The sequence below is a fragment of the Scyliorhinus torazame genome, chromosome 6 (genome assembly GCF_047496885.1).
Source record: "Scyliorhinus torazame isolate Kashiwa2021f chromosome 6, sScyTor2.1, whole genome shotgun sequence".
Taxonomy (NCBI): Eukaryota; Metazoa; Chordata; class Chondrichthyes; order Carcharhiniformes; family Scyliorhinidae; genus Scyliorhinus; species Scyliorhinus torazame.
The window spans coordinates 292,458,716-292,472,564 of record NC_092712.1 but is presented as its reverse complement, the minus strand read 5'-3'; the positions used below and the strand labels follow the sequence as shown (position 1 = coordinate 292,472,564).

Below are 13,849 nucleotides of genomic sequence, written 5' to 3'. Positions count from 1 at the left end.
AGTTGATAATGGGGGGGGGGGGGGGGGACTTTAATACGGTCCTTGACCCGGTGGACCCATTGAGAGCCAGACAGCCGACAGGAAGGGGCTACTCATTTTTATTCGCATGTTTATAAAGTATATTATAGGATTGATTTTTTATATCTCGAGCAGGGACTGTGTAGAGGAGGTAAAGAATATGGAATACTCGGCAATCACTATCTCGGACTATGTCCCGCACGGGGTGGACCTGCAGGTCGGGGGGGGGGGGGGGGGGGAATTACCAACGCCCGCAATGGAGGTTAGACATAGGACTGTTGTCGGAGGAGGGGATATGTGAGAGACTTCGGAAGTGTATGCAAAACTACTTGCAGGTGAACGATACAGGGGGGGGTTTCAGCAGCGACCCTGTGGGAGGCGCTGAAGGCAGTAGTGAGGGGGGAGCTGATCTCAATTCGGGCTCACTTAGGAAGGCGAGGGGAGTGGTGTATGAGCATGGGGAGAAGGCCAGCAGATTGCTAGCGCAGCAACTCAGGAAGAGGGAGGCAGCCAGGGAAATAAGAAGAGTGGTTGATGGGGAGGGGAGCAGAGTGGAGGACCCGGCAGGACTGAATAAGGTATTTCGGGACTTCTATAGTAAGTTGTACACTTCAGAACCCCCGGAAGAGCCAGAGGAGATGAAAAGGTTCCTGGATGGACTAACCTTCCCAAAAGTAGGCAGTGGACTAGAGGATGGGGTGGGGACACCGATTAGAGTGGAGGAGGTATTGGGGGGCCTAAAGGCCATGCAGTCAGGGAAAGCCCCGGGACCGGATGGATACCCAGTAGAGTTTTACAAGAAGTTCTCGGAGATAGTGGGACCAGTCCCTGACAAGGGTTTTTAATGAGGCAAGGGACAGAGGGATCCTGCCACCGACGATGTCGCAAGCCACCATCTCCCTGATACTAAAGCGGGACAAGGACCCGGAATCCTGCGGGTTATACAGGTCCAATCCCCCTGATCAATGTGGATGCCAAGCTCCTGGCCAAGGTCCTGACGATTAGAATTGAGGACTGCGTACCGGAGGTGATTGGGCACGATCAGACAGGGTTTGTGAAAGGCAGGCAGCTGACAGCTAACTTGAGAAGATTGCTTGTGATCATGATGCCCCCGACGGGCAAGGAGGTGGAAGTAGTGGTGGCAATGGATGCTGAGAAGGCCTTCGACCGGGTGGAGTGGGGTTATTTGTGGGAGGTGCTTGGATGGTTTGGGTTCGGGGAGGGACTGGTTAATTGGGTCAGACTATTGTACCAGGCCCCAGAAGCTAGCGTTAGGACGAACAGGATAATGTCAAATTATTTCAGACTACACCGTGGGACCAGACAGGGGTGCCCACTCTCCCTGTTGCTGTTCACGCTGGCCATGGGGGGGGGGGGGGGGGGGGGGGGGGGGGGGGGGGGGGGGGGAGGAGAGCATAGGGTCTCCCTCTATGCGGACGACCTGATCCTGTACGTGTCGGACCCACTGGCCAGAATGGAAAATATACTGGAAACATTGAGGAAGTTCGGCCGGTTCTCAGGGTACAAATTAAATATGGCCAAGAGTGAGATGTTTGCGGTGCAGGCAAGGGGGCCAGGAGAATAGACTGAAGGAGCTGCCATTTAGGCTGGTGGAGGAAAGTTTCCGGTACTTGGGGATACAGGTGGCATTAGACTGGGGCAGGTTGCATAAGTTAAATTTGACTAGGGTGGAGGAACAAATGAAGAGGGAGTTTTGGAGATGGGATGCACTCCCGCTGTCACTGGCAGGGAGGGTGCAGACTGCAAAGATGACAATCCTCCCTAGATTTCTGTTCATCTTCCAGTGCCTCCGATCTTTATCCCATGGTCCTTCTTCAAAAGGACTGGCAAAATCATCATGAGCTTTGTCTGGGCTGGAAAAGCCCCGCGGGTGAAGAAGGCGACAGTTGAAAGGAGCCGCAGCGAGGGGGGACTGGCATTGCCGAGTCGGATCAACTACTACTGGGCGGCTAGCATAGCCATGATAAGGAAGTGGATGGTGGGTACGGGGTCTATCTGGGAGCAAGTGGAGGCGGCTTCGTAAAGGGGCACCAGTTTGGCAGCCCTGGTCACGGCCCCCCTACCGCTGTCGCCGGCCAGGTACTCCACCAGCCCGGTAGTGAGGGCGGCCCTGCGGATATGGGGCCAGTGGAGGAGGCATGTGGGGGGTTGGGTGCGTCTGTTTGGGATCCAATATGTGATAACCATCGATTCGCCCCCGGGAACATGGATGGAGGGTTTCGAACATGGCGGCGGGCGGGAGTGGGGAGGGTGGGCGGTATGTTCCTGGAGGGGAACTTTGCGAGTTTGAGGGGCTTGGAGGAGAAATTTGGGCTGGTAAGGGGAAATGACTTTAGGTACTTACAGATGCGGGACTTTGTACGCAGACAGGTCCCATCCTTCCCATGTCTCCCGCCAATAGGGATCCAGGACAGAATAGTCTCCAGAGGAGAAGGAGGAGAGGATTGAATCTCGGATATCTACAAGGTGCTCATGAAGGGGGAAGAGTCCCAGACGGAGGAACTGAAACTCAAATGGGAGGAGGAATTTGGCGGGGAGACGGAGGACGGGCTGTGGGCGGAAGCTCTGAGTAGGGTAAACTCAACCGCAACGTGCCAGTCTCGGCCTGATTCAATTTAAGGTCGTTCACCGGGCCCACATGACGGTAGCTCGGATGAGCAAATTCTTTCAGGTAGAGGACAAGTGCGCTAGATGCGCGGGAGGACCAGCGAATCATGTTCACATGTTTTGGGCATGTCCTAAGTTTAGGGGGTACTGGGAGGGATTTGCAGGGGGCATGTCCCGGGTGCTGAAAACCAGGGTGGTGATGAGTCCAGGGGTGGCAAATTTCGGGGCTTCGGAAGACCCGGGAGTCCAGGGGGAGAAAGAGGCAGATGTTCTGACCTTTGTTTCTCTAGTAGCCCAGCGGCGGATACTGCTGGCATGGAGGGACTCAAAACCCCCGAAGACCGAACTATGGCTTTCGGACACGTCAAGTTTTCTGGGTATGGAAAAAATTAAGTTCACCTTGAGAGGATCTGTACTGGGGTTCGCCCGAAGGTGGCAACCATTCATCGAATTCTTCACGGGAGAGTGAACATCAGCAGGTTGGGGGCGGTGGGAGGGGAGGAAGAGTGAGATTAGGGTAGAGTAGGAGGGATAAATAGACAGGTAGCGTCTAGGGGAGAGGAGCGGACATGTGCAGTATGGTTTGATTGAAGTAGTGGTTTAATATTGATGGTTTTATATTGATGTTTGCACATTTCTGTTAGCTGTAACTGTTTACAATGCCAAAAAGAACCTCAATAAAATTGTTCGTTAAAAAAAAAGGCAAAAGGCCTGGAGAGAAGCCAGCAGAATGCTCGCGCAACAACTAAGGAACAGAAAAGTGGCTCGGGAGATAAGAAGGATAGCGGATGGGGAGGGAAATCTGGTGGGGACCCGGCAGGGCCGAACAAGGTGTTTAGGGACTTTTATAGCAAGCTGTACACTTCAGAACCCCCCAGGGGACCGGAGGGGATGAGGCGATTCCTGGACGGACTGACCTTCCCAAGAGTGGGTAGGGGGTTGGTAGACGGACTGGGGGCCCTGGTCAGGATCAAAGAGGTATTAGGGGGCCTGAAGGTCATGCAGTCGGGCAAAGCCCCGGGGCCGGATGGGTATCCGGTGGAGTTTTATAAAAAGTTTGCCGAGATAGCGGGGCACACGGTGCTGGTCAGGGGTTTTAACGAGGCAAGAGACAGAGGGGTCCTACCCCCGACGATGTCGCAGGCCACTATTTCACTTATTCTGAAACGGGTAAAAACCCGGAGGCTTGTGGGTCTTACAGGCCGATATCTTTGATCAACATAGACGCTAAGTTATTGGCCAAGATCCTGGCGACTAGAGGACTGCGTACCAGACGTAATTGCGGAGGACCAAACCCGGTTCGTAAAGGGTAGGCAACTGGCGGCCAATCTAAGAAGGCTGTTTAATGTGATTATGATGCCCCCGGAGAGCAGGGAGGCAGAGATAGTGGTAGCTATGGATGCGGAAAAGGCTTTTGACCAGGTCGAGTGGGACTATCTGTGGGCAGTGCTGGGACGGTTTGGGTTCGGGGAGGGGTTCATTGACTGGTTAGGCTGTTATATCAGGCCCCAGAGGCTAGTGCAAGGACAAATAGGACGACATTAGACTACTTCAGACTGCAACGCGGGACAAGACAGGGTTGCCCTCTCTCCTCACTGCGGTTCGCACTGGCCATAGAGCCCCTGGCAAGCTTCAAGGGACTGGAAAGGACTGGTCCGGGGAGGGCGGTAATGGCAGGGATGGACAGTATCATGGAAACCCTGAGGGAATTTGGCCGGTTTTCAGGATATAATTTGAACATGGCTAAGAGCGAGTTGTTCATAATTCAGACGAGGGGGCAGGAGAGTAGGCTGAAGGGGTTGTCGTTCAGGCTGGTAGGAGAAAGATTTAGATACTTGGGGATGCAGATGGCACAGGACTGGGGCAAGTTGCATAAGCTAAACTTGTCCCAGTTAGTGGAGCAAGTGAGGGACGAGTTCCGGAGATGGGATGCGCTCCCGCTGTCACTAGCGGGGAGGGTGCAGACTGTTAAGATGACGATTCTCCCGAGATTCTTATTCATATTTCAGTGTCTCCCCATTTTCATCCTGAGCTCCTTCTTTAAGAGGCTGAATAAAATTATCCAGGGATTTGTTTGGGTGGGGAAGTCCCCGCGGGTAAGGAAGGTGATGCTCGAAAGGAAGAGAGGGGAAGGGGGGCTGGCATTGCCGAACTTCAGCAACTACTACTGGGCGGCCAACACAGCGATGAGAAGGAAATGGATGGTGGGTACGGGGTCGGTTTGGGAGCGGATGGAGGCTGCTTCGTGCAGGGGCGCTAGTTTGGCAGCCCTGGTTACGGCGCCTCTGCCGATTCGCCGGCACGGTACTCCACCAGCCCTATAGTGGTAGCGGCTCTTCGGATCTGGGGCCAGTGGAGGAGGTACATAGGGGAAGTGAGAGCATCAGGGTGGACCCCAATCTGCGGCAATCACCGATTTGCCCGGGGAACATTGTCAGCGGATATCAACTGTGGCAGAGGGCGGGGATTGCAAAGGTGGGTGATCGGTTCTTGGAAGGGAGCTTTCCGAGCATGAGGGCGCTGGAGGAGAAGTTTGGGCTGGCGGGAGGCAAAGACTTTAGATACTTACAGGTGCGGGATTTTGTGCGCAGGCTGGTGCCGTCCTTCCCACACCTCCAGACAAAGGAAAGGCAGGACAGGATAGTATCGAGGGGAGAGGTAGGTGAGGGTAGATTCTCAGATATTTATAAAGAACTAATGGGAGCAGAGGATACACAGACTGAGGACCTGAAGCTTAAGTGGGAGGACGAGTTCGGTGGGAGGGGCAGATGGAGGATGGTATTTGGGCAGAAACTCTGAGCAGAGTAAACACGTCCGCAACATGCGCCAGGCTCAGTCTGATCCAGTTTAAGGTCATGCACAGGGCCCACATGACGGTGGCCTGGATGAGTACATTCTTCGGGCTGGAGGACAAGTGTGCCAGATGCGCCAGTGGACCGACTAATCACGTGCACATGTTCTGGTCATGCCCTAAACTCAGGGGGTACTGGTAGGGTCTCGCGGACATCATGTCCCGGGTTTTGAAAACTGGGCTGGTTTAGCACAGGGCTAAATCGCTGGCTTTGAAAACAGACCAAGGCAGGCCAGTAGCATGGTTCAATTCCCGTACCAGCCTCCCCGAACAGGCGGCGGCGGAATGTGGCGACTAGGGGCTTTTCACAGTAACTTCATTGAAGCCTACTTGTGACAATAAGCGATTTTCATTCATTTCATTTTTTTCATGAGTCCCGAGGTGGCAATCTTTGGGGTGTCGGAGTACCCGGGAGAAGGAGGCCGATGTCTTGGCCTTTGCTTCCCTGGTAGCCCGGCGCCGAATGCTGTTGGCATGGAGGGACACAAAACAACTGAAGACCGAAGTATGGCTATCGGACATGGCGAGCTTTCTCGGTCTAGAGAAAGTTAAGTTCGCCTTGAGAGGTTCACTATCGGGGTTCGCCCGGAGGTGGCAGCCATTCATTGACTTCTTCGCGGAGAATTAATCGTCAGCAGGGGTGGGCTAGGGTAGAGTAGAGTAGGGGGTGGTTTAGGCAGGTCCTTGCGAGAATGGAGTTGTGGTTTGTACCATGCGTTATTTGCTTTTCTTTTTGTACAGTACTATACAATGTCATTGTTTTATATGCCAAAAATACCTCAATAAAATTGTTTATTAAAAAAAAGCAGAGATTGACAGATTTCCAAATGTCAATGACGTTAAAGGGATATTGGGATAGTGTGGGGGAAAAAGGCTTTGAAGTGGATGATCAATGATCATATTGAATGGCAGAGCAGGTTTGATGGGCTGAATGGCCTTATCTTACACCTATGTTTCTATCGGGTGGCTAGAGGGTGTAATTAGAGTTCATATTGAGAGTTTCAGTTATAAATGTGCACGTGAGAATTTACAATGGAAATATAAACTTGAAAGAAAAATTAATGGCTTCAAAAAGAGAACGAAGTATGTAATTAGGCCCTGGTCCAAAAATGCTCCCCCTTCTAGTCCCTTTTTCAAACCATAAATGAGCACGAGAAGAGCTGAAGAGAACTGGGATAAAAGAGCACGAACAGAGCGGAAGAGAACCGGGATAAAGGAGTCTGAGGAAAGCGGAAGAAAACCGGGATAAAAGAGTGAGAGGTGAATGAAAGGGAACCTGGATTTAAAAAAGGGTGAGGAGAGCAAAAGGGAACCGGGCTGAAAGAGCGTGAGGTGAACGAAAGAGAACCGGGATAAAAGAGCGTGACGTGAGCGAGAGAACCGGGATAAAAGAGCATGAGGAGAGCGGTGAAGGACCAGGAGAAATAAGCGTCAGGAGAGCGGTGGAGAACAGAGATAAAACAGCGTGAGGAGAGCAAAAAAGAACCTGGATAAAAGTGCGTGAGCAGAGCGGAAGAGAACCAAGATAAAAGAGCGTTAAGAGAGCAAAATAGAACCGGGATAAAAGAGTGCGAGTGAAGAGGCAGAGAACTGGAATAAAACAGCATGACGAGAATGGAAGAGAACCGGGATAAAAGAGCGTGAAGAGAGTGGAAGAGAACCGGGATAAAAGAGTATGAGGAGAGCGGCGGAGAACTGGATTTAAAAAGTGGCGAGAGTTAACCAGTCGGCGTGTCAAAGCAGACCAAATGTATTCTGAGAAAAATCAATCTGTGACATCACAAGGAAACAGATAAGTAATTGGTTGGTGAGTATTTATTGTTATTTTCTTCCTGAAGCTCGGGTAGTTTTTTTTTTTTTTTAGTAGTTGTATGGTTTAATTAGTAGTAGTAAGGTTTACTAGCTGCAATGAAGCTTATTCATAGTAAGAGGGTTTATTAACTATAAAGCAAAAATAAATTAACACATAACAAGCATGGCCAGGCAGCTGATGTGCTGTGGCAGTATTTTGTGGGCGCTGGTGGATACTAGTGTGATCTAAGGCTGGAGGAACAGCAGCTCGGAGTCAATGAGCTGAAGGCTGAGCTACAAATACTGTGATGCATCAGGGAGGAGAAAGTTACTCAGAAAGCAGGCACTCAAACTCTTAGGATGGGGTCTTCGGATTTGGGTAGTGGTCAGGAACAGCAAGGTGACAGTGAGTGATGCAGATAAGATCTAGAAGACAGGGGTTGGAGGCACATCAGCCCTTGCAATGGTCCAGCAGGTTTGAGGTTCTTGCAAATTGTATAGATCAGAGCAAGGGCTTCAAGGGTGGAAAGCATATCGACCATGGCACGATTACAGGAAGCCATTGAAGTGGGGGGTCTAAATAGGAACATTGTGGTAGCAGGGAGATAGATACAGCTCTCTGCAGCCAAGAGCAAGAGTCCAAAAGGCTGTGTTGCCTGCCGGGGCATCTGCTTAAGTCTGGAGAGGAACTTGCAGAGGAAGGGGAGAATCCAGTTGTCATGGTCCATCCGGGTACCAATGAAACAGCTAGGGCCAGGAAAGGTTGAGACCACAATCAGATCAGCCTTAATCTTCTCAATTTGAAGAGCAGGCTGGAAGGACCAAATGGCCAACCCCTCAGTCGTACTTTCCAAGAAGACTACACTAGACCCTCCCATGTGCAATACAATGAGAGACTGATCAGGCTAATTCACACTTTCGTTTTTATCTTTTCAATGATCATCTTGATCAGGAGAAACTATTTTAGCATACAACATCTCCTTATCATGAGCAGCTCGGGGCAGAACCTCAAACAGTAAGAATCTCTGGATTATCATCTCAGCCAGAAGGAAATTCACACAGGGTAAAATAAGATTAGAGAGATGGATACATGGCCCAAAGGCTGATGGACGAGAAATGGGTTTTGATTCATGGGGGCACTGGCACCAGTACTGGGGAAAGTTGGAGCAGTACCTGTGTGACAGTCTTCAACTGAACCATGATGGGACCAGTGATCTCGCAAACTAGGCTACTTTAAAAGGAGGGCTTGAAACTAAATGGTTGGGAAAGGAATCAGGTGAGCAGAGGATTAAAGAAGAACAACACAGTAAGAGAGCAGGGTAGCAGTTTGGGTAATGATAACCATAGTGTGGCAGGAAGGGACAAAGAGTGCAAACTTAAGAGTGAACCAGCAGTATGTTCAGAGTGTGCAAAAGTTAAAGGCTCAATATCTGAATGCGTGTTGCGTTTGCAACTAAATGGATAAATTGTTAGCACAGGCACAAATAATGTAATGTATGACCATTACAGACGACACATGCTTGCAAGATGACCAGGGCTAGGACCATATATTTTTAAGTTTAGAGTACCCAATTCTTTTTTCCCCCCCCCCCCAATTAAGGAGCAATTTAGTGTGGCCGATCCACCTACCTTGCACATATTTGTGTTGTGGGTGAGAGACCCATGCAGACATGGGGAGAAAGTGCAAACTTCACAAGGAGAGTGACTCAGGGCTGAGATCCCGGGTCCTTGGTGCTGTGAGGCAGCAGTGCTAACCACTCCGCCACCGTGCAACCCTGGGACCTGAATATTGATGGATATTTAACTTTTGGAAAGACAGAAGGATAGGAAAAGTTTGTGGGATAGCTCTGCTAATTAAGGATGCCATTGGTACAGTAGTGAGGGATGACATTAAAGAGCAAGATGTAAAAACAGTTTGAGTGAGGAAATCAAGTTGATAACTCACCCATAGGGGTAGTTTATAGGACCCCCTAACAGTAGTTCACTGTAGGGCAGAGTACACAGGGAGAAATAACTGGGGCATGTAAAAAGGCACAACAATAATCATGGGTTACTTTACATCTATATTGAGCAAATGAGATTGGCAAAGATTACCTGGAAAATGTGTTCATCGCGTGTATTTGGGACAATTTCTTAGAACAGTATGTTCTGGCGCCAACTAGAGGGCAGGTTATTTTAGACCTGGTAATGAGTAATGAGACACATTTTTGAGATGAAGGGCATATCCTGTGAAAAAGTTGAACCGGGTGGTTCTATACCTTTGGAGTTTAGAAGAATGTGGGATGATCTTACACAAGATCCTGAGGGGACTTGGTGAGTTGGAGAGCAGGAGAACATTTCCTCTTGTGGGGGAAACCAGGAGACATGGTTTAAGAATTCGGGGTCTCCCTTTGAAGGTGGAGATGAGGAGAATTTCTTCTTGAGGGTCACTCGTCTGCAGAATTCTCTTCCCCAGAAAGTAATGGAAGCTAGGTCGTTAAATGTATTTAAGGCCGAGTTCGAAAGACAAGGGGGTCAAGACCCTTGGGGATTGAAAGGAAGAGAGAGTTGAGACCACAATCAGATCAGCCTTAATCTTCTCAATTTGAAGAGCAGGCTGGAAGGACCAAATGGCCAACCCCTCAGTCGTACTTTCCAAGAAGACTACACTAGACCCTCCCATGTGCAATACAATGAGAGACTGATCAGGCTGATTCACACTTTCGTTTTTATCTTTTCAATGATCATCTTGATCAGGAAAAACTATTTTAGCATACAACATCTCCTCATCATTGGCTTGGGGCATGCTCGTCACGTCAAGGTGTTGCCAGGCTATCCTGCTGCAGGTGAGAGGAAATAAAGTAAACCATTGCATCCTCTGTCCTTTCAACATACACAGTGACACATCTTGCAATATGGATGCCACTCACATGCAGAAACAATAGTTATTTGATTGCCCTCCGCTACCACAGAAAGCAATGACCACATGGACAGGCCAGGGCCATCCAATGCAAAATTAAAGTGTGCGAGACCTTTTGCTATGGTGCAACTCAACACTGACCATGACATTCAACAAAGTTCATAATCCTGTGCCCACACAATCTTTAGCAATTCATGTTTTTTATTTTGGCAACTTTCCATCCAGAGTCGAAAGCAGAGATTTGTCAACCTTCTGCAAGACCGAGGGTGTGATGATTGATGGTTGTCTGCAATTTGCTCTACTTGACAAAAACTGCACCAGAGCTACATTAAGTTCTTAAATGCAAGGCTCAAGCAGATGAGCACAAGCATGTGAACCAAAGATTTGTATGCATCAGGTCACCAGAACAGGTCACCAGAACAAGCTCCCTCAATCTTGAGATATTGATCATAATCCAGATATGGTAGGATAGTGAGTTATTGTTACTAGGACGAGTTCAAATCCTAACATGGCAATTGAGAATTTCAACCTCATTGATTCTTATCGCGCCACCTTTAGTGGCCATGCATCCAGCTCTCTATAGGCCCCAAGATCTGGAATTACCTCCATATACTTCTCCAACTCTCTCCTGTTGTAAGACACTTAAATACTTGACTAAGCTTTTATTTTATGGCACAATGTTATGTGTTTGGCTGATTATGCTCCTGGGATGCCTTAGGAATTTTATGACATCAAAGGTACTTCAGAAATACAAGTTATTATTTATGTCAAATACCATTGTGCAACAAAAAGATGCTTCTTACCTCAAAGAGCGCCAGGTTTTTTCCTTCATACAGGATTCCTTTGTCAATATCTGTATTATTGATGAAAGGACTGCTTTCTTTAGGAATTCCATCTCCTAGTTTAAACAAAATAAATATGTCAATGTTTGAGGCAATGAAGAGTTTAACAACGTTGACCATTTAATGGGATGTCGATCCGGCTGATGAACAGAATTAGTGCATTATAATTGTGAATCACTATTTATTGCAGAGCAAATTTCTTTGAATTTTCTTTATACTGACAATTTTTATTTGACAGGCTGCAGGCAGTTTATTTTCACATCAAACTGCCTCAGGAATGTACAGTTCCTTTAATACAATTGCACTTTTGTCACTACCTTTCAAAGTGTACAATGAGCAATTCACAGTGGTTACAGAGAAGTTGAGGTTGATTCAAGTGCTCATGCACATCATTCTCAACTCATTACTATAGCCCAATGAACACAGGAAGTCTTCACTCATAGTAGTGGAGCATTTGGTTAGGCTTTAACCAATATCTTCCTATAGAAGATGGCAGCTTTATTGAGCCTGATATTGAGTTGGAGTGTGAGAACAAATCGGCCGTTAATGCCAATAGTCCTCATTTTCCATACACACGTACACATACATAAAAACATCTGTGCATTATCCAGTATTAACTTGCAAACAGATTCGACATTTCACTCATTCCCTTGCATGGTAACCTGTTTTTCTCCAATGTCCAGATATTGCTGGAGAGGAATTATTTGAATTTACTGTCACTATGGTTACTTCCTTCTGCCAAGTCCCATTGGGAAAGGTTACAGTAGAATATCTAGAATTGTTAAGAGTTCTGCCAAAAGTTAGTTTTTATTAATGGAAATTCACAGAAATTGATAATTAGCAGTTCCACCTCCCTAAATATAGAAGTAGTTAAAACATGCAGATTTAATTTAAAAATTAGGCATCACATCTACATATCAAACAAATTCTCAAACATTCATTTAAAACAAAATAGAGCGCGATTTAATGGAAACATTTCCAAGTGTCATTTTGGGTGTGATTGGTGGGGTGTTTCACGATGGCTGCGTTGGTAAGATCATCTGGGCAGCACGGTAGCCTTGTGGACAGCACAATTGCTTCACAGCTCCAGGGTCCCAGGTTCGATTCCGGCTTGGGTCACTGTCTGTGCGGAGTCTGCACATCCTCCCAGTGTGTGCGTGGGTTTCCTCCGGGTGCTCCGGTTTCCTCCCACAGTCCAAAGATGTGCAGGTTAGGTGGATTGGCCATGATAAATTGCCCTTAGTGTCCAAAATTGCCATTAGTGTTGGGTGGGGTTACTGGGTTATGGGGATAGGGTAGAGGTGTGGACCTCGGATAGGGTGCTCTTTCCAAGAGCCGGTGCAGGCTCGATGGGCCGAATGGCCTCCTTCTGCACTGTAAATTCTATGAAATCACGGCTCGTATTTAACGGCACTTGGCTGTTTTTAAACATTCCCTCACCACTCACTCCCAGTCAACACACAAGCATGGCAACGCGCAGACCTGCTCCTTGCTTTGTCGATGCCGACCTGGCCAGGCTTCTGGAAGCTGTGGATGAGACACGGGACATCCTGTGCTCCAAGGGGGGTAAAAGTACAGCAGCAGAGTCACCAATACTGCCTGGGGGCAGTGGCAGCGGTTGTCAGTTCGGGCAACGTGACCAGGAGGACCGCTATACAATATCGGAAGACCAACGACCTCCACAGAGCTGTAAGGCTAGGTTACCATCTCTCTCCTGACATCAGTTCTGCCTACCACCCCTCAAATTCCCAACCCCTCCCCCACAAATCATTGGCTGACCCCTCGCATCCTCCCCACATCCGATCTTCATGTTCATTCGTCAGCACCCCTGGCACAACCCCTTCATGTCCAGTTGCAGTGCCCACACGCATGGCATCTGCCATTTCACCCCCCCCCCCCCGATCCACCAAGAGTGCAGCTCACAAAGCCCCCTCTTTGTCCCCGCAGGAGAAGACAGCTCATAATGAGCAGATAAAAGGGCCAAGACGGCAGGGGGGTGGGGTACCAGAGCTCAGAGTCCTCACCCCTACGACGAATGGCCCTGGAGATCGCAAGGCTGACCGAGGAGCGAGCAGTCACTGACAGTGAGGTTGGCCTATGCCTCAGAACGTGAGGATACATTGCCCCTTCACCCAAATGATCTGTCTCAAGTGTGTTGTTCATGACAGAGAAAATGATCCTTCCCTCTCACTGACCACATGTCTATTCTCTCAAGGTCTCCAGCTGATGGGGTAGGGCCATCCGGAGTCATCCCTTCCCTGGCACCCAAGAGACCACCTCGGAGGAGAGCTCCGAGGAGACCACCAACGATGCATCATAGCTATCCTCTCACCTACCACCAGCGCAGAGAGACACACCTAGGTGGGCGACAGAGTGGATTGGAGCACAATCTGGTGAGTACCACACAGTTACTGATGCGCATCAGGTGGAGGCAGGAACATCCAAGGGAGCCTGCAGTCGGAAGTCTGCTGGATCCCAGGACTCTGCTGAGTCCCAGTCAAATGACATCCTCTGAATAAGGTCATCCTGGTGCTGCTGCAGATGCGAGGACATGGCCGTGAGCAGGAGCAGATGGCAGTGACATTCTATCAAGTGCATAGCCGATTGAAGGAATCCCAAAGGCTATGGGCGCAGGAGATGATGCCGACAACGCGTGGCACTGAGGCCAACACTGCTAGGGTGGCGACCGCAGTGAAAAGCCTGGAACACAAGGTCAGTGTTTTGAGTGGTGGTGCCCAAGGCATGATTCAGTCTGTGACAACCATGGCCAAGGGCTTTAACATCATGTTCCAGTCATTGAGGGACATGTGCCATACACAG

At 49.1% G+C, this 13,849-nt stretch overlaps 1 protein-coding gene across 2 annotated transcripts in view; it reads right to left on the bottom strand.

Moving 5' to 3' along the window:
- The window catches only part of slc12a7b (solute carrier family 12 member 7b), a 405,364-nt gene that overhangs the window by 111,267 nt on the left and 280,248 nt on the right, over positions 1-13,849 (bottom strand). For both annotated transcript variants that reach the window (XM_072509843.1, XM_072509844.1), the window contains exon 2: positions 10,991-11,085. In XM_072509843.1, the coding sequence (XP_072365944.1) occupies positions 10,991-11,085 (95 nt within the window). The remainder of the gene's footprint in view (positions 1-10,990; positions 11,086-13,849) is intronic.